The 25563-nt window shown below is 42.3% G+C and overlaps 1 protein-coding gene across 1 annotated transcript in view; it reads right to left on the reverse strand.

Annotated features, from left to right (window-relative positions):
• Positions 1–1965: 1965 nt before the first annotated feature.
• The window catches only part of SFGH (S-formylglutathione hydrolase), a 61981-nt gene continuing 38383 nt past the window's right edge, over positions 1966–25563 (reverse strand). Inside the window, exons 6-7 of the mRNA XM_087686655.1 lie at positions 17806–17871; positions 1966–2629 (exon numbers count right to left, since the gene is read on the reverse strand). Of these exons, the coding sequence (XP_087542781.1) occupies positions 2447–2629; positions 17806–17871 (249 nt within the window). The 3' untranslated portion in view covers positions 1966–2446. The remainder of the gene's footprint in view (positions 2630–17805; positions 17872–25563) is intronic.

The following is a 25563-nucleotide window of genomic DNA, read 5'->3' on the forward strand; positions in this document are numbered from 1 at the left end:
GCAACCCTATAACTAACCCTTTGGATTATATTTTCTTCTCTAAATGCTTATCTTGTTGTTATGCTTGGGTGAGTTCACAATGGGATAACTAATTGTTTTAGTTCCATGAATACCCCGATAGCTAGCCTACTTAAGATAGAGTTCCAATGCCTTAGTAGTTGGATGTGTTGAGCTTATCAAGAATCCTGATATTTGGAGAAACAAAGTTACAACTAGATGCAAAGGAAACTAAATTGAAGCAAGGGCAACACTAAGAGTAGAGAGAGAGAGATAATTATGACTGAAGTGATAAAATCAATATCATTGGTTGAAGAGGAGGAAAGGTTGTTACAATGTCAAGCTAGAAAGAATATAATACTATGAATCAAATGGCAATATTCAAAAACATGAATTAAAGCATGATCAAAACATGATTGTATTTGCTTACAATGAAAATAAAGTAATCACACATGATGTATAAGCATGACAAATATAAATAATCTCATACAACATCTAGTGTGGCTTTCTAAAACATCTACTCTATCAAAAACATGTGGTATAGCATTAGGAATCACCTTCTAGTTATCAATCCTATTTCTAACATCCCATAATTATTGTGCATTAATATACGTTAGCTCCCCCAAAATTGAAAGCTACAAAGAATCACACTCAGAAAACTTGGATTGAATAAGCACCTATAGCCAATGCATTAAGAACGGCTCGACACATAATAATGCATCACAAGGTGTAGTTTTGAAGGCGTAAAGTCCTTGTACACATATCATCTCTACTTGTACAAGTTCACACTTAGAATTGCCTAGAACTGTAAATTTGGACAATTTTTCTTTTTTTAAAAAAAAAAATTAAACAAATCATATACATCAGAATGCATGATAAACCAAACTTTAAAAAATGTACAAAGAAAATGCATCTACCATATGGTCTTTTGAGTCATTTTATGGCGACGCAATAAACCCATGTCTAAAACTTACTAGTTCTATACTTGGTATGTATTTCTCTTCACCAAGCTTGGCATTACATACTAGATGAATCATTCTCCTCTCCCCTCATGGACCCAATGTCAACTTTGATGGCCACACTGATGAATTGAAATATGGCAACATCAAGACAAATATGTCAATACATATTGTAATCCAATATGCAACATAAAGCAACATGTCATTTCTTGATACTCATCCATTGCCTTGCATCCATCATGCACATGTTTATGGTTGATTTTAATGAGATATAAATCAATTGCTAAGCTCCCATACCATTTGACTTCAAACATATGTAGCTTTTTGAGACACTCTCTCCTCAAGTTTGCATTGCAACTCAAATATGATCATTAACAAGAATGCACCTAAGATAAGACACCAAACACCTACAAGTGGAACATCACCAAGCATTGATAGTGAGAGCATTCACCATGAACATGATGTGAGGTGGTGGAAAAAATGCACTAACATAAGAGCACATGAACTTCCTTTAAATTTTAAAAAGTTGCTAGAATGGTCAATTGTTGTTGAGTTGAGAGGGCGAGCATAGCAAAGCACATACATAAAATAAGATTAAAAACCTTTCCCAAAGGCCACTTTGCAAATTTTCAAGTGCAACCATGAAACTTCATATATGTTGGAATAACACTGCTAGCCAACTATGCAATGCTTTTTTATGGTGAGAATGACGATCTTGAGATATTTTTCAAACTACCATAACTTTTCTCCACTTGGAAAAAGCCCAAGTTTCTTGCTCAGATGCAACTCCATATATGGAAACAGCCAAAATTTCTTGCAAAAATACAACTCCATATATGCATGTTCATTATATCCTTTCATGACTAGCACAATAGCTTCCTGGTATGAAGAAATTTTTCAACTGTGTAACATACTATTACTTAGTTTCACAAAGCCAAATTCTCTGTCATGCTAGTAGGCTTGTGCACCAAAAATCTATTCCAATGCAATTCCTTCAAGTGCCTATCTGTGTGAAACCAAAAATATACTTCAGTGCAATATCACTTGGACTTTAAGACTCCATGAATCCATGTGCTCCACGTTATCACTTGGAGGGTGGGATGACTTCAAAAGGACGCCTCATCCACCAAATGACGAAGGGCCAGCTTTTATGACTGTCATGCTACCATATACATTGGCATTAAGAACTTCTCAGAAACATGTATACATGACAAAAGGGCAGCTTTTATGACTGTCACACTACCAAATCATATATATTTGCATTAAGAACTTCTCAGAACACGCAACACCCATTGTTGGACAGCTTGAAGCCATAACAGTTGCTCAAATGACTCTCTTTCTTGACCTTACATCATTTTTGTAACTCTTTATTGATCTTATACTTTGTCAGTCTTTCTTGACCGGCCCTACACGAACTTTTCAAAACTTCCAATAAAGTGACACTCGGATGATCTCAATTTCCACATTCATGGAGCTTCCTAGCACCTCAGCTAGAGTTTGTGCATCTTCGCATGATGCTGAATATGATCATCTACAAAAGTTGCAATGAAGAAATAAGAATGGTCATACCCAGGTTGCATGCGTAATTTCAATGGCATCTCATACTGTTTGCAAGCTTCTTCAAAATGATCAGGCAACAACTGTTTTTCATGTAAAAACTTGTCTGCATCCCCCTGCATAAGCAAAAACAGAAAATGAGATGAACTGATCTTGCAATAATTTATACAATGGTATCTCTTGACTTTTTTGACACGGTATATACATTGGAAGCACAAACCACCACCACCACCCCCCCCCCCACCTTCTCACATGCACATTCGCTCACCCACACACCCCACACAAATGAAACTTGGCCAAATGGGGCCTTTCCTCAAGGCCAAACTTAAAAAATGAATAGGGTGTGCAAACCGTAAGTTACAACCTACAACCGAAATGGGTCTTCATGGGCAAAAAGTTCCCAATGATAGGGTGCACTCACAACAGAACATGAATAGAGATGAGGCACATCAATCCAAAAGGCTTGAGTTGTAAGCCCAAAGCCTTGTGAAAGCTATGTGAATTCGTGGGCATTTGTGTCATAACAACCTACCCGATCAATGTCCCTAAAGGCATGTAAAGCAGTAGTAGAGCCACATAAGCAAAACAGCCCCAATGTCTGAGTACATTTCAAGCAAATGGAAGACACATTTGACCCCTTGCCAATGTTGTAAGAATAAGACACATGAATTTGTCCAGCTGGAAGACTGCCTACAGTATTTTGCCTTGCATTGCATGATCCAATTACCTATTAATATAGTGAGGCATGAAAGGCTCCTGCATCCTCAATAGAAAACCTGAAATCCAAATTTCCACAGGTGTAGAAACCATTTTCTTGTCCTTAAACTGAATATCACTGAAAGTAACTGTCCAATGGCAAATGCATGCTATGAACTTAAAAGTACAAAACAAGGATGACAAAATCCTGTCATCATTTTTTTGTAGAGGGTGCTATTTCTCCAACTCTTCTGAAAACCAAGATCAATCGAGTAAGAGAGTATCTTTTCATACCTACTGTTTGCAAGCCTTCTATATATGGCAGACTTTTCCATCATGACAATTCTGCACAAAATCAAATGGCTGAGTGACATAAATCTCCTCATACAGACCCCATTCGAGGTGGTCCTTTTAATGTTCGGTAGATGCACATGCCATCAATAATGTGTGAGTAGCGCAATGACCCTACAGATGATCATATTGTATACATGGAATGAGTGGAGAGATATCTCATAGAATGAAGCCTCCAAGTTCACATCATTCACTCGAGGGGGGTTCGTTACACTTATCATGCTCCTCTGTAGCTCTGGAATGAACATTGGCACTTTTTACCTTATAACTAGAGAAGGGTCTTTTCCCCGCGTGAACACCCATCAATGGGTGCGGTGCTTTAGTACCTTAGGGATTGTACTTTCATCATCATTCTCACATAGTGGATGTAACCATCCAGCAACTCTCTTCTCTCTTCTTGTTCAGTTTGAGTGAGTGAGTGTGTGTGTGTGTGTGTTATTTAGTACCTTAGGGATTGTACCTTCATTATCATTCTCACATAATGCATGTGACCTTCCAGCAACTCTCCTCTCTTGTTGTTCCCTTGTTCCCTAGGAGTGTGTGTGAGTGCGTGCGTGTTGCTGAATCCTAACCTAACATATTTCACGTTGCATTCTAGGTTGGATACCACCAAACACATTTTGCCTTCCAAGATGAACCAGCACCTTAGTTCCCTTGCATTCCAAAACTACCTAGAGCATTACCAGCTACAGCTTGGAACATAGAACCACCACCTAAAGCACCTGGCTGTGCTGAATAGTAGGCATCCAAACTGATCATGCTGAAAATTATCCCTTTTGCATGCATACTAGCACTTGCCCATGGACTGAATGTTGCAATGGAGCCCCCTGGCATTCCTCGAGCCCATCCGTTGAAAGGTATAGAGTGGGGTTGCTTCCCATGAGCTTCATAGACTTGCTTAGATCATGAATGCTGCTTCTCATGCTTTATCTTTGAAGGACCATTCAACATTTCACCAAATTTTGGATGCTCAATAAGAGTATTCAATGTGCCAGCTACCTCGAAACCATCACAATCAATACAAAGTGCATTAGACGCAAAGAATGAAGATAGTTACATTCACCTTAAGCAACAAACCGCAACCTAATGCAAAAGAAAAGTGCTTAGCCTAGACGTGAAGATCATTGGAAGTCTTTATTTTGTCTTGAGGATTGCTTGCACCCCTTGGACAGAAGAACATTGTAACTAACAAGAAACCGACCACAAAAAGGACATACCTTTTCAATGACCATAACATGGGAATTATCAAGGACCTCCTAGGCCTTGTGAGACCATAGAGTCATTGAGAATGTGTTCATCCTTAACCTAAGACCCCGCAACCGAATAAGGAAGATTACAACGAGAACAAGGATAGAACCAAACCAAAGGAACTTGAGTAGCAGGAGTACCGAAAGAGGGAGGTCACAGCACACATCCGGATCTTCACAAGGAGTACCATACACAAGAGAGAACAAGAAGTGCCTACTTAGCCATTGAGGGCCACAAGGCAACTAAGCTTAAGCACTCGCAAGTGCTAACACTATACCACATTGACTCAAGACAGAGAATATCTCAACTGTCATGAAGACATGTATTTTTGAAACCTCACTTAACATGTGGATTAACTTTTAATCACATGGTTAAGTAAATGTTGCACATATAAGGTGTAGCCGGGGCTAAAGTAAATTTACGAGCCCGGGACCCAAAGAAATCATGGGATGTCAAAGGCAAAAGTTGCTATAAGTCACAGGTACTTGGTAGTATCAAGTGTCAGTTGTTGGCCTAGGTCATTCATTTGGCCATAAGTGTACGTTGGTGACACTAGAGAAGTGGCGTTTAATGGTACCTAACGCCAATCTGATAGTCAAAGATGGCCAAGAGACACTCGAGAATGGAAGTTGCCTAGCCAATTTAATTATTAGCTAGTCAGATTATTTTTCAGGGCACCAAAATAATTATTAGATTAATTTTCAGTATTTAAAGGCTGAAAATTAATATTTAATTATGAAACATGCTGGAAAAACCATTGGGGAAGGTTGCCACTTGTCAAAAATGCCCATGCAAGACTGAAAAACGTCTTTAGAGGCTAGAGAGGCATTTTTATAAATTCAGCCTACAAGAGAGGGAGAGAGAAGAGGCTGCTAGTCTGATTTGCAGCCATTGGAGGACCTTCTGAGGCAGCCAAGGGCAAGAGAAGACCAATCAACAGCAAGTGACAGCATCTACAAGTTGTTGAGATGGGGCAGCAATAATAAATGATTGATTTTCTTCAGTTCTTTGCATCTACAAGCTATTGTGGCAAGACAGCAGTTGCATTTGACTGATTTTTAGTCATTCTTCGCAACAAAACTTTGAATTTTCTCTCTCTACAGCTTTTTCTCTCATCTCCCAACCATTTCACAACCTTGCTCCACTAATCTCAGCATTTGGACCCTTGGAGGCTGAGAAATTTCAGATTTCTCTGTTGTAAACCCTAATTTGCAGCAAAAATTAGGGTTTAGCAGCAGCCTTGGGAAGTGTGCCAAAAATTGGAAGCTCCAAGTCTTGGATTCAACAAGGCCGAAGCTATTTTTAGCCTATTCAAGTGGAGAGACCAGCAAGTAATTGAATTTGGAGTATTTTCCATCTACATCAAAGCGGATGAAGGCCAATTGATTGCCCGAATCAAGGGGCAAATCAGATTGAAGACTTGCTGGTGATTCATCACAGCAAGGGGAGTTGAAATACCGAAAGGGATTGGGACAATCCCATTGTAAATCAACTTCTTTTTCAATAAAGCTAAAGAAATACTGAAAGGGGTGCCAATTTTGGGCCAATCGGGTGTGCATTGTCCAAAATCAGTAGATAAATTTGTATTTATCAGATTTATGTTACACAGAAAAGAACAAGTTCGATACTCTCAATAATTTGTTCAAGCACTTCGTGGAGGCTAGGTACTCTAATAACCTAATCGTCAAGCTCATGAATGTGAGCCAATAAGACAAATAGGAAATCTGAGACTACATCACTCATGTGAGAAGTCTCTATAAGAAGATCCCAAAACCTGAGAGACCCACGACTAGAGCAGTGTCAACAGTATTTATCACCTGGAAGTGGCAAAATGATAGTTTTTCCGGTTCGGGTGTGTAAAAGGTGTTCCCATGGGGAAAAAATGGAAGATAAATTGAATGTTAGTATGCTGAAGTGATTGGAACAAGAAAAATAAGAAAATAGTATATTTTATTGCCAAATAACTCAAGAAAATGAAAAAAATAAGGGGAAAAATAGAAATACGCCTTGGAAAAATAAGGAAAAATATAATGATTGTTTGTGGATGTATGGTAGTGGTAAAGCATGAGGTTTAGCCTCAGTTTGACCTATCTCCTTGTCAAAGTTTGTGATGTATTACTTTCTATACATCAAAACATAACAAAATGAATGTCTATATCTATACAACGAAAAATGAAGAATTGTATAAGGCTCTAGCTGGCAACTCAAGTTTTCGACGAAATATTTTGGCTTATGTATTCGATGAGGCCATAAGGGTGGACAATCTGCTGAAGGAAAGAAGCAGCAAAGCTACACAATCGACAAGAATTATCACTATCCATAGTGAAAAGTCCACCATTCGTAGCAAGCAAGCAACATCTCAAACATAGGAAAAAGACAAGAGTGTGGTTATCTATGGGCATGAAGCTATCCATTGCAGGTTGCCTCGACGCCTGCCATACCAGCAACCTTATCAGCCATAGTATCTGACGAATTGCACATTCCAATTGGTCGAGTAGCTCCATTAGCTCTCCCAATGCCCAATGAGCAAAGGCCAGTTGCACCAAGGGCAGACATTAATCCAACCAGCATACCTAGACCCCCAACACCAATCATTACTTTGCCACAAAGCAATGCACTGGTGCATTAGGTAGAAGAACCACTCGAGGAGGAGCCTTATGTGAACCCCTGCATCTCATACGATGAAGAGAAACCTGGTTCTTATGGACTATAGGCCCATCCCAGTGATGACATTGGGTAGAGGAAGAGGACAAGGGTCTGGAGGAATGCAGTCACAAGAACTAGTGACATGCTGGAATTGAGGTCATCCTGGACACATTTCCTCTCCATGCCTTGAAAAAACAGACTAACAAAGACAAAGCCGAGTTGTGGTGCCCTGAGTGCGGCATAACACACTTGTAAGCGAGTTTTCCTAGAAGAAAAGCATCAACAAGTGGCTCAACATGCCATAAGTTCCCTTAGGACTATTTGAAATAGAGACTCTTCATGATGACGCAACGCCTATACCACTTAATGTGATGACTAGGGCACAAGCCAAGCAAGCCAAAGAGTCAGTACCTGGGCCTATTGGCAAAAAGAATAAAAAGAAAAAGAAAAAGAGAGTTGAAGGGAAGATTAATTTGAAGAGTGACACCGCTAAAACGTTAACATTGGGAAGGCAAGTACCTGATGCAGAATCCAAAACATCTGCACCAAAAACGGCAAAGAAGAAGAGTGCTAAGATAGGGGAGTATCTCGACCTAAGGCATCAAATGGAGATCATGGAGAAGGTGAGGGGATGGGTTGAAGAGGCTCGAGCACACATTGGACAATCTTTACTAGATCATAAAGCCCATGAGATATCTAGTATAGAGCTGCCCTCCTCGCTAGCCTACATACGATCAGTGACTAGCCCAGGGTAAGAACCTCATTTCCAACTACCTTGCCGCAGACCTAGGGATAGAAACCGAACCATCCAGACAATATGCAACCAACAAGGTTGATGCACGACTACTAGCAAATGTTGTGTCAACGCAAGTGTCGTTGCCTTTAGGGCAATTGATGAGGCAAAATGGGGGGTTGTGAAATACTTTTAAGGCATGGGTTGAGAGGCAAGAGAGAACTGTGCCACCAAACGAAGAAGATAATGACACTCACATACCCAGTGTGACACTATCTCCAGTGACAAGGTCACTGCAGATCAATGCTTTCTCGAAAGGGATCGAGATGCACACCATCCTACCTGTGATAGCATTGGGAGACGCGACACAAAAGGGCATTGTAGACACTCGAGTAGGAGTGAGCGTTCTTAGCCATATAGTGCTACAAGCATGGAGAAGTCCACTTGTTGAAACTACTAGTTTCAATGTGACCTTGGCCAATGGTACGAAGCTTCGCCCGTTTGGAGTACTAAAGGATTGGCCAATCAAGATAGCCGGAGTAAAGTTTTCAGTAAATTTCATTGTGATGATAGGAGTGGACTACGATACCTTATTAGGAAGACCATGGATAAGTGCCCGTGTAATAAAGGACTAGGGTAACGTACTAATATCCTTTAGAAACATAAAGGTAGTAGCCAGAGTAGAGATGGACACTTGGAAGACCTCACCAATCGACCTAGATGCCATCTCAACCATGCTCAAGGGAGAATCACAGAGTAGCCCCAACTATGGTTCATTAACCAAATATATTCCATGTCCAGAGGATGAGCAGGATTGGATGCATGTGCTTGCAACCATTGACTTGCTGTTCTCTAACGACGAGGATGATTACAAGAGGGCTATGGTAAAGGCAAGCACCTTCAATGAGGGGGCTAAAGTCCATGCACCAAGGAATGCCTTGCCTACAATACCTCTGTGTATGATGGCACAAAGCTCGAACGCAAAACTGTTGCCTATGACCTATCATGTTCCAACAAACAAATTAGAGCTACACAAGGTCCTTGAGTATCTGACGAGAAAACTAGCTTGCAACCCTACAACCAATCTACAACCGCTTAGAGATCTCATGGAAGAGACAAGGTAGAAATGAACTAGAGTGCACGATTTGAACCTACTATACAATTGGGCTCTACTAAGGGACAATGGAAACTTGCAAAACAATGAACTGGTGGAAAACACATCTTCTAAACGAGAGGATTCTGATGATGAATACGTGGATTGTGACTTTGGGAACAAGGATAGTGAGGAAGAAGTGGAAACCATAGACTTTGACACTGATGGACTGACAATCGAGCAAATAATGATGGACTCTAAGCCCAAAGGCACTAATGCTTTCGGGATAGAAAAGGGGGTTATGAAAGTGGATTGTGACCGGACCTAGCTAGAGCATCTAGATGTGGTTGACTATGAGCAAGCAGGGTTAACTCACAACCATATATAAAATAGAATAAGCATCTGAGTTGCGACCACCTAGTGAGACTCCTTCCAACGAAGGCTCTGAATTCAAATCCGATTCTAAAATAAGCCTCTGATAGTGATCCTGAGATTCTAAAACCCCCTAGGACCCAACGCACCAAGGGAGACCTCTAAGTCCACCCGAGGCGCAGATGGCTAAAGGAGAAAGCGAGGAAGCAAACTAAGGATACGGATGCCAAAAAGCAAAGGAAACCACAGGACCTACCTAAACGATTCACGAAATTCAAAAAGGGTGATAGAATAGTGGTGTTATTGGGAGTGAAACAACAAGGCCAAACCAGCAAGCCCATCGAAGGACCTACCAAGGTTAAGGAAGTCAACTTGGTTGGTAAAGGTAAAAACCCCGGCCAATATTCATAGCAAACAATCGAAGAGACTGACCTCATTAGTCTCTTAAAGAAATTCTCCAATGTGTTCACATGGTCCATAGAGGAGCTAAAAGACATCGATACAAGCATAGTAACCTACAACATCCCTATGGTCCCTGATGCAACACCAGTTAAACAAAGGCCTTACACCATAAATCCAAAGCATTCTCATGTTGTGAAAGAAGAGACTGATAAACTTTTGGGCGCGCAGGATTCATTTATGATATCAAGCACACAAACTAGATATCACCCATTCTAATTGTACTCAAAAAGAACCGTAAGATCAAAGTGTGCATAAACTACAAAAAAGCCAACGCAACTACTAAGAAAGACAACTATTTGTTGTTGTACACCGAGCACATGCTTGAGAGAGTGGTGGGAAAGGAGGCATACAGCTTCCCAGACGGGTTTTTAGGCTATAATCAAGTGCAAGTCCACCCAAACCACAGGCACAAAACAACATTTGCCACTAAACGGAGGGTGTTTGCTTATATAGTCATGCCATTTGGGCTGACAAATACCCCTACCACCTTCCAACGTCTCATGTGTGCGATCTTCAAACACATGCTAAGAAAATGGTTAGAAGTATTCATTGATGACCTCTGTGTTCATACCGACTGGGAAGAACACTTGGAGAAACTCCACATAATCTTTGAATGGTATAGACAATGCAGTCTCTCGTTGAACCCCTTGAAGTGACAATTTTGGGTAAAACACAGTTGTATCTTAGGGCACATCGTATCAAGGAATGGAATTGCTACGAACTTCTCAAAAGTGAAGATAATTGTTGATCCTCCCCCTCTGACAAACTACAAGGGAGTTCAATGCTTCCTAGGTCATACTGGATACTATTGGCGGTTTGTGTTAAACTATGCACTCATTAAAAGATCCAGATGGATCCACCACTTTCCATGTGCACATAAATGCTTCAAAATTTTGTGGAGGCAATGTTGTGCCAACCTGGTAAACATAACATGGATTTTCCAGTGAGTTCACCAATAGATAGGTCACTAATGCAGAGATGAACTACTCTGCAATAGAGTAACAAGGATTGGCAATGGTGTTTGCGGTTAAAAAGTTTAGACATTATCTCTTGGCTACACCATTCACCTTCTTTGTTGATCATCAGACATTGCTTTATTTGGTTAACAAGCCTTGCGCAACAAGATGCATGCCAGATGCTTGCTACTCTTGTTAGAATTTGATTTTTCAGTGGTGGTACTAAAGAAAAAGCAGCATTGTATGGCAAATCACATATCTGACGAAAAGAAACTTTACAAGGCAAACCTTACACCTTATTGGGCTAATGATACTGTGGTGGCCTACCCTGTTCCATGATACTGGTAAGTTTATTAAGCACTGTGATCAGAGCTAGCATACACAAGTTCCCATACGAAAGGACAAAATGGAGTCGACGCTACTAATGACACGCTAACCATTTGAAAAACGAAGCATCGACTTCATTGGATCTATTAGTCCTGCTGCTCAGTACTCCCAAGCAAAATACATCATAGTAGCCACAGATTACCTTACAAAGTGAACTAAAGCAAGGGCAACGAGGAGAAACAATGCAAGGACCACTGCTAAGTTTCTTTGGGAGCCAATCATCTCCAGGTTTAGCTGCCCCATTAAACTAGTTAGCGATCAAGGCACACATTTCATTAACAAGGTCATTAAGCATCTATTGTCCATCTTTTTGGTTATCCATTGAAAGTCATCACCATACTATCCCCAAGCCAATGGTCAAGCTAAAGCAACGAACAAAATCTTGGTCAATGAACTGACAAAAACTCTCTCCTTCACAAAGTGATTGGGACAATAAGCTAATGGCAGCCCTGTGGACATATCACACTACCTACAAAACAGCTACTGGACAAACGCCATTCAAACTAACCTATGGAATGGAGGCGATTTTACCAGTCGAATTCTTTGTTCCGAGCCTATGGATAGTTGTGCAAGAGAGATGGAAAGGCCAAGAGGCTTGGATCAAACACTTACTTCAGTTGGAAACATTATCTAAAACATGACTTATCACCACTGATATACTCATCTATGAAAAGGCACGAAGGAAGGCATGGTTTGACAAGCATGTCAAACAACGTGACTTTGAAAAAGGTGACGTAGTGTTACTATATTAAATCAAGGGCCACAAGCAAAAAATGAAGTTCCACGGACTAGGACCATTTAGGGTCCATACTAGTAGAACCAGTAGGCTTCTTCAACCGAGATCGCATTAAAAAATACTACCCACCTACGCACCCACCACTGAACAAGCCCCCTATGCTGATGCCACCCATAAACATACAAGCAGTATCAATTACTGAAGTCGACCCTGAAGATGAGGAAACCATTACACCAACCTACTTGCGGCTACGTGTTACAACCCAATAAGGCCATGTTCTTGATGCATTGATTGACGAAGTTGTTGATAATAACAATACTCATGTATGATGACTGGACCGGCAATCCCAGTTGATCCTAACTTCGCCAAAATTAATCCATATGGGGGAAAACCATACTCTCAACTAGGAAAGTGCAAAGTCATAATCACTGTCTAGACTAAAAGCCTTCCTATTATTTTTTATGTGCTTCCAAACACTGAGGAAGTGGGACAAGAAACATTGTTGGGATGAACCTTCAAGAAACAAAGTCAATGCAATGTTGACTACGTGACCCAACGTATCCACCTCACTCTCACAAATGTCAAAATAATAATGGATTTTAGTAAGGGCACCCAAGCCTCAGCCAAGCCTGTGCCACCATCGAGGTTTTCATCTGCCACTAACTCTAGTGAGAGGGGTAAACAAATACTACATGACTTGCAACAAGTTCAGACAGCCAAACAGAAACCTGTAAGCAAGCTAACCACTGGTCAAAACGTCCACACCAAGTGTGGTTCTGACACAAAGTATTCTTCCTACAAAACTTCAATCTCAAGGCCACCTAAGTCTCAAATCCACTATTAAAAAACCCAACCAAAAAGTTGACACTATGGCAAACAAACACATGTAAAGCTGCAATGGGTTTCCAAGAACTTGCTGCGCGCACAAGGGTATTATGAAGGCAACTATTGGCTATGGCTGCCAAAGAATCCCACCATGATCACTCTCACAACCGCACAAACCAAAGGGAAGACAATTCATTCTCATGCTAATAGTTACACTGGTGTAAAACTGACCACTGTGCTTCCCTATAACAACCAGCAATGCAGCAAGTTATCTAATCCGGTGCCCAAATGGAACGATTCAATGATGTCACAGTCAAGGGCTAGACGACCTCGGCATCATTAACCTCACTGCCATTTGCCCACAAATGGAAACCTAAGCACCAAGAGCTCGCTACCCTCACACCAACATCAATGAAAGCTACATGAACATATATCAACTGTCCGAGGACCTAAAGGCAGCTTCTTCTCCATCCCAAGAAGACTCGACAATTGTCTCCCTTTCCAATCCAATTACCCCACAAGAATAGTCCTCAATGACCACAACTACTTCCAAGTGCGCACCAACATTGAATGACAATCATGCAAATCCTCCAGCGAGGTCAGGTATAACTACATCGTTGGTGAGTCATGTTAAACCAGAACCTCCTGCTGAGTTATTGCCCACATACTTCAAACCTTCCATAGTGGAACTCGCAGCAGACATGGCTGCCAATATAGGTGACATTATTGTCAACAACATCCGCCGTCTTGACAATACATTCACCCTGTTCGCTCGCAGCTATAACTACTTGGACCTAGGTTTGTTAGATAAAGACACTGCGACGACAGTAAGAGGCCTCCCTTGCTCTTGGGAAGAGTACGAATTCATCTTCAACAAACACACCTCTCTTGCCAAAGAACTCATTGCCACACAAATTAGCAAAGAGCAAGCAATACACTGCCGATTAATCACATATTTTAAGCATAGCCATGTAGAAGCCTCAAAAACAAAAATAGCCGACCTAGAGAGGCTAGCTACGTCAAAACATGCATTCACAAGTGGTTCACTCGAGGTACACAGTGGGAACGACTTAGTTGTCAGATAATGACTAACGTGAAACAACGGCGAGTCATCAAGTCCACTGAGTATGACCCCACTTACACTGCACCCACTTCCTTCCGAGTATTAGCCATCACCCAAAAAGACCCCTTTGAAAGATCATGTGCTACTACTTCCATATTTGGATAGAGTACTATGTGAAGAGGAGCTACATATTGCTAGCCGCTTGAAAACAGGAGATTCCTCACAAATATTCTCACTTACATAACACGTGGGCATCAGACCAACTAACATAAACCATTATGCTGCTATGGAATACGATCCTCATTTTTATGATTGGTTTCTGTAGAAAGGTCCGACACCATCTCCTTAAACTTCATTCTCATGTATCAATTGTGGAAAGTAAAATTGAGTCTAAATGTGGAGGTGATTCCTTTCCACTCCTTTCCTTCAAAAGAAGGAGGTGACTCATTAGCACGGTAACAAACTTGTAGGTGTGTGAAAGGCATAGTGTTAAAGGTCTAGTGATGGCCTAAAACCTTGATGTGCATCAAAGACAATGTGCACTAAGACTGAATAATCTATCAAAGGTCTAAAGTAAGGATCCAAATTGAAAGAAGAAGAATCTAAATGTAAAGTAAACGTGGGAAGGAAAGGTGGAAAATATGAAGGTGAATGGGAAGCATCAAACTCATACTCAAATGAAATAGAGAATGAAGGATTACCTTGTGGAACATCTTTGAACACAGACTTTTCTTCAAAACCATACCGGTACCAATCTAGGTCTCCATGATGACTTACAATTGGTTCCTACATAACAGAATGAGCAATATAGACAAAATCAAACTCACACAAAAATGGATTGTACAAACCTACCACTAGGCTTCATTGTGAAAAGTTTGAACTTTCGGTTGTGTCCTCAATAGGTAGTCTTTCCTCAACTAAGAGGCGATCAATCTCGTTAACAAAGTACTCCAACTAAGATGCACCTTATGAAGGAGTATGAGATGAAAAAAGTTGGGCCTTGATGAGTGATCCCTTCAAGAAAGATTAGTAGAAGGAGTGTTGTTCTCCAAATTAAGACCATAATGTCTCCTTAGGGCCTCCAATGAAGAAGCTACCGTAGAAAGGATCAAAGAATGCAAAAATGGAGTCATTTGAGCCATCGTGAATTAATTATGTGTCATTCATGTATCTCGTATAAAACCAAGCTCTCCATGATAGCCACATGATGCTCTTTTAATTTAAAAGAGCACCAGCTCTCATACCATGTGAGGATATATTGGGGTTTGCACAAAGAAAACACAGAAGAACGTGCGAACACAACTGAAACACGATAACTCAGACAGTAATGCAATAAATGCAAACCCTAAACGCAAAATGCAAAAACACAAACACAAACAAAGAAGAAAGAGAACTCTGAAGTGAATGAAGCAATGTTGTAAATGAATGAGAGAATGTACAGAATGCTCAAGGGCAAAGCTATCCAACAACTGGTGGCTCTTGTGGGAGCGGGACGAAGGAGGTATCGATGTATCATCCACCGAAGACAGATCCCAAATGCAATAACTACTAGTCTGATGAACCTTGCTCGAAGTCTCGTTGTTTGACATGTTTATCAAACCAACTCTTATGTCACACCTTCTCACAGAGTAGGGTATGGGTTGCAATGACACAAGTCTTGGATAAGCGTTCTAGCTCTACCAAACGATTTATCAATGTTCTTTGCTCTCCCATCTCTCCTAGACTGCTATTCTCAAGGTTGAAACCAAGAATTGCACTAGTAGAATCACTTCAATTCTGTAGGTCAATTTGAATGAGATGAAAACACTAAAAAGACATGTTATAGATGCAAATGCAAATCAGGCCGATGCTGGAAATGGAAGGGCAGCATGCTAGAAACCAGACTGCAACAGTCTCTCGGGCTAAAACTAGTAAACAAAGCAATGTAACCACCTAAAGATGATCGAAACTGATGACCAGTAGTAGTGGGAGGCTCAATGACAGCTGTAGACCATGTAGCAGCAGTTGTTGGGGGCTAGACAGCTAGTGGAAGAGGGCTGATGGCCAAAACCTACAAGAGAAGGATGGATTGAATGGCAGGCAGCCTATCTATTTATAGATGTAGAAACTCTCTAGGACACAAACTCTCTAGGACCACGCACCATTTAATGAAACTTCTCATAATTTACATGTTTTGGTGTCGTTTTAAAGAGCTAATCAGTTTGTAGGGTACGGGAGCCAGGGGATTATCAGCAAAAAATTGCCCTGTCAAAACAACTTAGTGCTAAGCCATCTCTGAATTTTGTAATCAAATGAGCTTCGCAAATGCATGAGGAAGCTAGGAAATTTCTTTCATGGCAATTGATGGCTTCTCAATGGGCAACCCTTCACAAAATTGCTATAGGCTGTCCAACCAATCACAGGCCTTCATTTTCAAATTCCACCAATCAACTTTCTCAAATCGCGACAGAAATCATCACTCTATTGGGGAGGGATTTGTCAAGTTACAAGGGGCTGTCAATCCATCAGCCCCCATACCCTAATGCATTTTTAGCTCAACACACCATTGTCTTCTACCATTAGGCATCTGCTTCTCAGCCCTCCATCGCAGATTCAGACTATTTCCAGCCATCATCGCCCTACTGGTCATCAAGGCAGCCACTCACTACCCTCCACAGCTTGTGTTTACTACTAATCTTTGCTAAAAACCTTGCATTTTGGGCCATCCAGTCCAATGGCATCCTTGCTGCTGTGTTTTTCTGGTCTGCACTTTCACACTGCTGCCCAAACATTGTGACACATTTTGCTGCCATCAATTACCCTTAAGCATCATCAAGCAGCTGCATTTTAATATTTCTTGCTATTGCTACCTGTATCATGACTGCAGCTACTGCTGCATTTTGCCTGCCCAAGCTCTGCACCTGCTGTTGTCATCATCTTTTTCAGCCTCCAGCCTCTCCAACAGCCCAAAACAGCTGTGTTCGGATGTCCCATCCTGCTCACAACCAATCAGCATCCCCTTCATCATCCAACATCACGTTTTTGCCTGGTTGCTCGCGATCAGGATCCAGCAGAGTATGACACACTCCTTCAGCAACCATCCGCTTGTGGAAGCAGGACGGGGCTGACGGGTTCACGGCAGGAAGCCAGCGGCAAGCAGTTTTGAGTAACATGACTTCACTGTTCCAGTAAGCAACAATTCTACTAATAATTTTGCTACAATAAAAAAATTGAAGCATTCATGCCAATACTAAAATGTTAAATATGTTAAGATCACTAGCATACAAGGGCATCCACATGTACTGATGATACATTGCCACAATCATAAATACTGGTAAGAAAAAGACAGCCGATTCTACTTTTTCAACATTAAATAAAAATGTCATTGGCTGTCTTTCTCCACATATGCAAATCATTTTTTCCAAATAAATATAGGCACAATATTATAATTTGTATACAATTATCTTCTGGTTCATATCCTTTCTGGGGGGAATGTATACACTTGTACATATGTCATTTAAATTAGATGTCTTCCAATCATTCCAAATCATATGCTGGAACGAAAAGAATATGTTAAAGAATTTGAAAGGCACAAAAGAGAATGATAGTTTAATGTTCTTTAGGATCAAGAAAACATTCTTTACATAAATCCCAACCTGCAGCAAACAAAAGCCTAGAATATGTCCCCCTTTTCTTGTATCTGGTTTACAATGACATATGAAAACCTTAAGGAGCAATTTCGTACCTGGTCAATAAGAATTGTTGTCTTTGGTCCCTTGTAATGCTTCACAAGTTCTGTAGCATCATATTCCTGTAATATATTGAAAAGCAGATCTTATTAACATATCTTTTAATGCTATATTGAAATCAACTTGCAAACAAACAGCACGCCATCAATGTTTTCTCCTTTTAATGTAACTTCTCATCCTACTTGATGCAAGCCAACTACCCACTTTAACACACCAACTCGCTAATGAAGTCTATAAGTTTGATACCAAGAACCCTGGGACTACTTCAGACATTTCAGTCCCAAAGGGAGCACACAAAATCTATTTTATCATGAAAGAACCTGTACAGAGAATGACTCTTACAGACCTTTCTGGAAAGCTCAAGTTGAATTTTGGTTCATTTGGTGCCCCAAGCTCTTGATCAAGAAAATAGATGCGACAATATCAGTTTGAGTAAATTACAATGCTCTCAACAACACTTTCTCTAAAACAAACTCTTTTTCCCCAGAAACAAGCTCTCACAAATGAGATGGTTGGGGCATTATGTGAGGAACTGCCATCATATGTGAGAACACCAGGGCTAACTAGGCAAAGTACACAACACATAAGCTCAAAGAAATTATGATGAAAAGGATTTTAAGCAAGGTAACATGAATGGATGCTAAGGAGTGGAGCAGCCAACTGCAATGTAGGGCGTAGGCTCAAAGTAGAAGCAAAAGAAGTCCACATAGGTCTCCAAAGCTCAGGTTCTGGGGCTATGGGTGCTCAGAGAGGAATCCACGATTACATGATTCATCGGAATGAGCATGTCATACTCAAACAGATCCCAAAGAAGAGGATCTAGAAGCAGAAGGACCCGCAACTCCTATGTCTTGATGAGGGAGATGCATTTAACATGGAGTGAGCAGTCCAGGGGCAAAAATTTGCATATTGGAGGGTAGGATGCTGCAATTTTTATGAAGATGGGTGCTGCAGTGGCTGGGCAGTAGAGGGGCTAGAAATTGCTGCATTTTTTATGCTGGAGCAGCATTTGGTATCCTTGGAGCAGTTGGACAGAAGTCCTGGGCTTGCGGCAGGGCAATACTAGTTGTTTGTTTTCTTTTTCTCCCTTCCTTTTTTTTGTTTTTTTTTTTTTTGGCAGGAAGCAGGGCCAGACCCGGGGGGGTGGGGGGCTGCATAGTGTATGTGTGTGGGTGGGTAGGGTGGGTAGGGTGGGTAGGTGGGTGAGTAGTGTCTGGGGGTGCATAATCAAAGGGCATAGAGTGTTCCTTTTCATTTCCCCTTGGGCTCCCTTTTAGGACTGAGAGGGGGTGTTAAGCTATAAAATCTTAAGTCCTTAAGTCAAAATTAACCCTCCTTTATTTGGCTCTTGTGCAGCCCAAACAAATTGAAAAAGTCATAGTTGTGCAGCCACTCATCATCCCACATTAGCCATACATTCATCACCAGCACATCAAACCTGTAAACTAGCTTTCATTGCCAGCTCTCAGCCTTTACTGCCATCATTGCAGCAGCCATTATTTTCCTTGAAGCACCTATAGCTTGCCCAAAAGACAGGCCAAGGTAACAATGATGGTGTCTATGACGAGCAAATGCTGCCATGAGTAAGGTGGCTGCTCATCGAGATCAAGGATGGAAGCTAGAGATTGAACTCCAATCCCCAAGAAGAGTCGCGCTTACCTCAATTTCAAAAGATTATCTCGAAATCCCCTCCTCCTCTATTGATTGGCCAGTATCTCTACAAATTTTGAAACTTAGGGCTGTCACAAGTGACTAGCAACACAAATCCCCAAATTGCCCTTTGATTCCATGGACATTTGGGTAAATTTTGGGTCTTCAAAAACAACACTTGCATGAAGACCACTTCAATTGTAGATGGGCAATCCTCTGTACACCTGCTGCAATTTCTCTAATTTACAGCAAAGTCCACCATATAAGCCTGGCGTTTCTTGGCACACTTCCCAAGATTGCTGGAAAACTCTAATTGCAGCAGTTATCAGGTTCAATTTCAGTAAAATACTGCTGAATTTCTTCACGTTTGCTGAGACGAGAGAAGAACAGAAGAAGAGAGAGGAAACTGCAATTTGATGCCAGACATGGGCTCCAACAGCAGTCACCTGCTGCCAGGATAGGTGAAAATGTGGCAGCCTCCTATCCAGAGGAAGAAAAATATGTCGCCCACTGATCTGGTCCCTCTAGATGCTATCGTCTCCTGTTGGGCAGCCCCTAAATGATGTTGTCCGCTGCAAAATCTGCTCTAACAGCCTTCAGCTCACCTCCATCAGCACTTCTCAACCTGGATGCTCTCTCTTTGACCCTCAACGAGCCCAGATTGGCTCCCTACAGGCTGAAGCAACCATGCATGCAATGTTCCCTCTCCTTCTGCCAAGTGTCACACCTGCCCATGCATAGCTCTGTTGGGTATTTGACTCACGCCTCACTTATGCCTACGCTCATATGGGAGTGTCGGTGATCAGTAGGACACTGGGGCACTTTTTACTCTCGGTAGGAGAGGTTTTTTCCCCCATACTTATAGTCTTATTTTCGTATGTGCTTATGTGCTTATGTTACACACTTATGGGCACTTACCGTGTTCGGGCGTGAACACCCCCTACAACCCTAAGGTTTAAGGGTTATACTTTGTACTTTCATTCCACACTCTTTCAGTCTATTCTATTGGGTGTCGTGCTTCACTCTGTCTCTCTCACTCTCACACTGTCTACTGCACTCTCAGCTGCACCTCGATCCTCTCACCCCCTCACATTTGGTATCAGAGCTCAGCTCTGAGCTCAGCCACCTGTCTGCAGTCTGCAGCCCCCGACTGTGCCTTCTGCCCCAGCCGCCAGCTCCCGTCGCCAGGTCTGCGGTCGCCACCAGCCCTGGGCGCCGCCTCATCTGCCTGCGCGTGCCACCTGTACCAGCGCGCCCTGTACCTGCATGCTGACGCTGCTCCTACAGACGCCGCCAGCTGCAAGCGCCACCTCCTCTGTACCAGCGCGCCACCTGCTGCAGATGCCGCCAGTCCAGGCGCCGCCTCCTCTGCCCAGCGTGCCCTCTGCCCAGCGTGCCTCCTGCAGGCGCCGCCAGCTGCAGCTGCCGCCTCCTCAAACGCCGCCAGTCCCTGCGCGCGCCCTGTTCCTGTGCGCAGACATTGCCTCGGGATCCGTGCCTGTCGTCAGTCAGCTGCAATCATTCTACAGAGGTAACATTTTGCATTTTTTATTTCAAACACAGGAGTTCGTGCAGCAGCAGGATCAGTTTTCTGCATTGGGACACGTGCTTGTGTCTGTGATAGAGACACATTGAATGCACGTTCTGGGGTATTTGTGACAGAAATTTTGGGGATTTTGACAATACAGTGTTGCTAAGCACTGTTTGCACCTTGGGAAGCGTGCATTAAAGACAGTTCTTGACAGAGTACACCCTTGCACATTAATTGTAGAAGTGTGCTTGCTGCAATTTCTGGAAATTTGCAGATTTCCAGCCCTTACTGCTTTGACATTGCTCATTTGTCTTTGGAAATTTGTCATCATGGCAAATCAGGGAGGTGATGTATTTACCTATGTATCCAAGGAAGACAGATTGGATGGAAACAATTATTCGCTATGGTCATTCATGATGAAGAATGTATTAGTGGCTCCTCCTCCTCAAGGGGCACGTAGACAACGGGGACCTCAGCCCGCTCCACCTCAGCCACTTCCTCCAAGAACTGCAGCTCAAAAAGCTTGGGATACACGAGATGCACAGGCTTTGTCGCTGATTGCTTTGGCAGTTCAGCGGTCCATCATCCCTCACATTCGTTCAGCATCTTCTTCACGAGATGCATGGCTGACTTTGGAGCTTTGCTTCAGTTAGTGCACCTCCCGTTGGGAAATCTGTACAGTGTGCCAATAATGCATCATACCCTGTTCGTGGTATTGGAAAGATTCAGCTCACAGCCATTGATGGCTCTATTCTCCGCCTGCAGGATGCTTTGTTTGTGCCTGGGATCGAGAAGAATTTGCTATCTATTTCCTCTTTGGCACGTTGTGGTTTGCACGTCACATTTGATGATGATTGTTGCATGGTTAGAGATAAAAAACGCATGACTTTGGTCTTGACAGGATCTTTGTGTCATGGTTTATTTGAGTTGGATGCTCTTTCAGTAGATCAGTCGGCATACTTGACATCCACTCTTACTCCTGCTATGATATAGGCGGAGTTATGGCATGCTCGTTTGGGGCATGTAAACTTTGGCAGCTTGATGCTTTTGCAGCGTACTCAGATACTGGATGGCTTACCTCTCTTGGAGAGACCTCCTGAGCACTTATCCGAGGGATGCATTTTGGAAAAAATGCATCGTTTCTCATTTCCCTGTGATGTTGCTTTCAGAGCAACAACCAGATTGCAGTTGGTGCATTCAGATGTTTGTGGGCCTATGCAAACAATGTCATTGGGCGGTTGTTACTATTTTGTGACATTCATTGATGACTTTACAAGTTTTTGCTGGGTCTACTGTTTGAAAAAAAAGTCAGAAGTGTATGATGCATTTTTGGCTTTCAGTGCACTTTTTGAAAATCAATTTGGATGCAAAATTAAGACTCTCCGTTCGCTGAATTCTTTTTTGAAGCAGAAAGGCATAGTCCATCAGTACACTACTGCCTATACTCCACAGCAGAATGGGGTAGCAGAGAGGAAGAATCGATCACTCATGGAGATGGCCAGATGTATGCTGAAGGCAAAGAGCTTGCCTCATAGTTTTTGGATGGAAGCAGTCATGTGTGCTTGCCATATTTTGAACAGATGCCCTACCAAAGCCTTGAAGACCATCACACCTTTTGAGGCTTGGAACAGCCGTAAACCTTCTGTTGGCCACTTCCGTACCTTTGGGTGTCTTGCCTATACCCATATTCCACAGGTACTTAGAAAAAAGTTGGACAACAAGGCTGTTAAGTGCATTTTTATGGGATATAGCAATGAGAGCAAAGGCTACAGACTCTATGATCCCGTTACAAAGAAGGTTTTTGTCAACAGGGTTGTTGTTTTTGATGAAAAATCAGAATTATCCTTGGCTGGTTTGGACACATATCAGGCTGCCCGTGATGTTTTTGAAGGGCTGCTGCCCATTACTTTTGGTGATTCAACTGGAGCTTCAGAAAATGAACCTAATGTTCAGCCAGCTGCTCCTATGGAAAGTGCAGAAATTCAGCCATTGGCTGATCGGAATATTCAGCATAATGCTGAAACTGAAATTCAGTAAGAGCTTGCACACAGTCAGGAAGCTAGACAGTTACCTAGATGGTATTTGCAGACTATGTAAGATAGTCCTTTGGATGCACCCATGGCTGGTTATACTAGAAGGCAAACTCGTTTGCATGATTCAGCACATACCATGGAATTTGTTATGGCAGCAAGTACTTTTGATAATGAAGAGCCTGAATGTTTTGAGGATGCACAACACAGTGTGCATTGGATGGCAGCAATGCAAGCTGAATTAGATTCTATCACTAAGAATCAAACTTGGAATTTGGTGTCTTTGCCATTTGGGAAGAAAGCCATTGGAACGAAATGGGTCTACAAACTGAAAAGGAAAGCAGATGGATCCATTGATAAATACAAGGCACGGCTTGTAGCTAAAGGCTACGCACAGAAAAAGGGCATTGACTATGAGGAGACATTTGCTCCTACTTCCCCTATGACGACCATCAGGTCTATGATTGCTTTGGCTGCACATTATGGTTGGACAGTGCATCAGCTGGATATCAAGACTGCATTTTTACATGGGGAACTTCAGGAGGAAGTTTATGTACAGCAGCCCATTGGTTTTGTGGTTGAAGGCTCAAAACATTTGGTATGCAAGCTCAAAAAGGCACTATATGGTTTGAAACAAGCTCCTAGAGCTTGATATGCAAAAATAGATGCTTTCTTGCTTGGTCAGGGTTTTCTCAACAGCTCATCTGAGTCTACCCTTTACGTATGTAAAGAAGGGGGATCTATGCTGATTATATGTCTTTATGTTGATGACCTTTTGCTCACTGGAACACATGCTGATCAGATTTCAGCATTCAAACAAAATTTGCAGTAAACTTTTGACATGTCTGACTTGGAAATTTTGCATTACTACTTGGGCATCCAGTTCATACATGATGCTCGAGGTATTGGGCTATCACAGTCAAGGTATATTGGGCAGCTTCTTGAGAAGTTTGGCTTATAGGATTGCAAGCCAGTTTGTACTCCCATGGAACCTGGATTGAAACTGTCATTACATGATGACAGTGATTTGTTTGATATACATACATATGCTCCTGCAGTTGGATGTCTTATCTACCTATGCAACACTAGGCCGAACATACAGTTTGCAGTTTCAGCTTTGAGCAGGTATATGCATCAGCCACGTATGTCACATTGGCAAGCTGTCAAGCGTGTTTTTCGTTACTTGCAGGGTACTCGATCTCTTGGGTTGCTTTATGCCAAGGGGGGACCACTGCAGTTACATGCTTACAGTGATTCTGATTGGGCTAGTGATTATGATACACGTCACTCCACTAGTGGATATTGTTTCTTTATTGGCTCTTCTTGCATTTCTTGGCTTAGCAAGAAACAATCCACTGTTGCCACATTGTCATGTGAAGCTGAATACAAGGCAACTTTCACTACCACAGTTAAATGCGTTCACTGACAGTCAGAGTGCCATTGCAATGGCACGGAACCCAGTGTTTCATGCCCGCACGAAACACATTGAGATCCATTATCACTTTGTCAGAGAGAGGCTACATGCAGGTGATATCAGCCTTGTCTATTGTCCTACCACCAGTAATGTGGCAGACATCTTTACCACAGCTCTTCCTCGTGACAAATTTGAAGCATTTCGCGATGCTTTAAATTTGATATCCTTTGGTGGCGGATGATCCTTATACTCTTGATCACTCTTCACTCCAGGGGGGTTTGTTGGGTATTTGACTCATGCCTCACTTACGCCTACGCTCATATGGGAGTGTCGGTGATCAGTAGGACACTGGGGCACTTTTTACTCTCGGTAGGAGAGGTTTTTTCCCCCAGACTTATAGTCTTATTTTCGTATGTGCCTATGTGCTTATGTTACACACTTATAGGCACTTACCGTGTTCGGGTGTAAACACCCCCTACAACCCTAAGGTTTAAGGGTTGTACTTTGTACTTTCACTCTTTCAGTCTATTCTATTGGGTGTCGTGCTTCACTCTGTCTCTCTCACTCTCACACTGTCTACTGTACTCGTAGCTGCACCTCGATCCTCTCACCCCCTCACAAGCTCAGCCGCTAGAAGTGAATTTCCAGCAATAATTAATTGTGGAAAATCAACGATTACTGTCAGAGTGCAGCGATGCGGAAGCGTGGGACCAAGACTGAGAGAGTGAACACACACACACAGAGAGAGAGAGAGAGAGAGAGAGAGAGACAGTGAAACGCAGAAAATCTGCAGTGAAGAATGCAACAGCCGACTGCGCAGCCTGGCCGACTGCAGGCTGCCACGTGGCACCTGCCTAGACTGCTGACATGGCTGCATACGTGGCGATGATGTGGCCTGCTTACGTGGCGATGACATGGCTGCTGACGTGGCCTGCCTGCTGCACTCTCTAGGAAATGACATCTCTAACACCCCCTCTCAGAGCTTGGACAGGTCAAAAGACTGAGGGATCTGGCATGTCTCCAAAGAAAAGCTTGGAGAAGCGCCTTCGTGAACAAATCTGCAAGATTATCCTCCATCTTGCAGTACTCCACATCAATGGTCCCATCCAGAAGCTTCTCCCGAATGAAG

The sequence above is a fragment of the Lygodium microphyllum genome, chromosome 10 (assembly GCF_053477565.2).
Source record: "Lygodium microphyllum isolate KBCC chromosome 10, Lygodium_microphyllum_v1.1.10, whole genome shotgun sequence".
Lineage (NCBI taxonomy): Eukaryota > Viridiplantae > Streptophyta > Polypodiopsida > Schizaeales > Lygodiaceae > Lygodium > Lygodium microphyllum.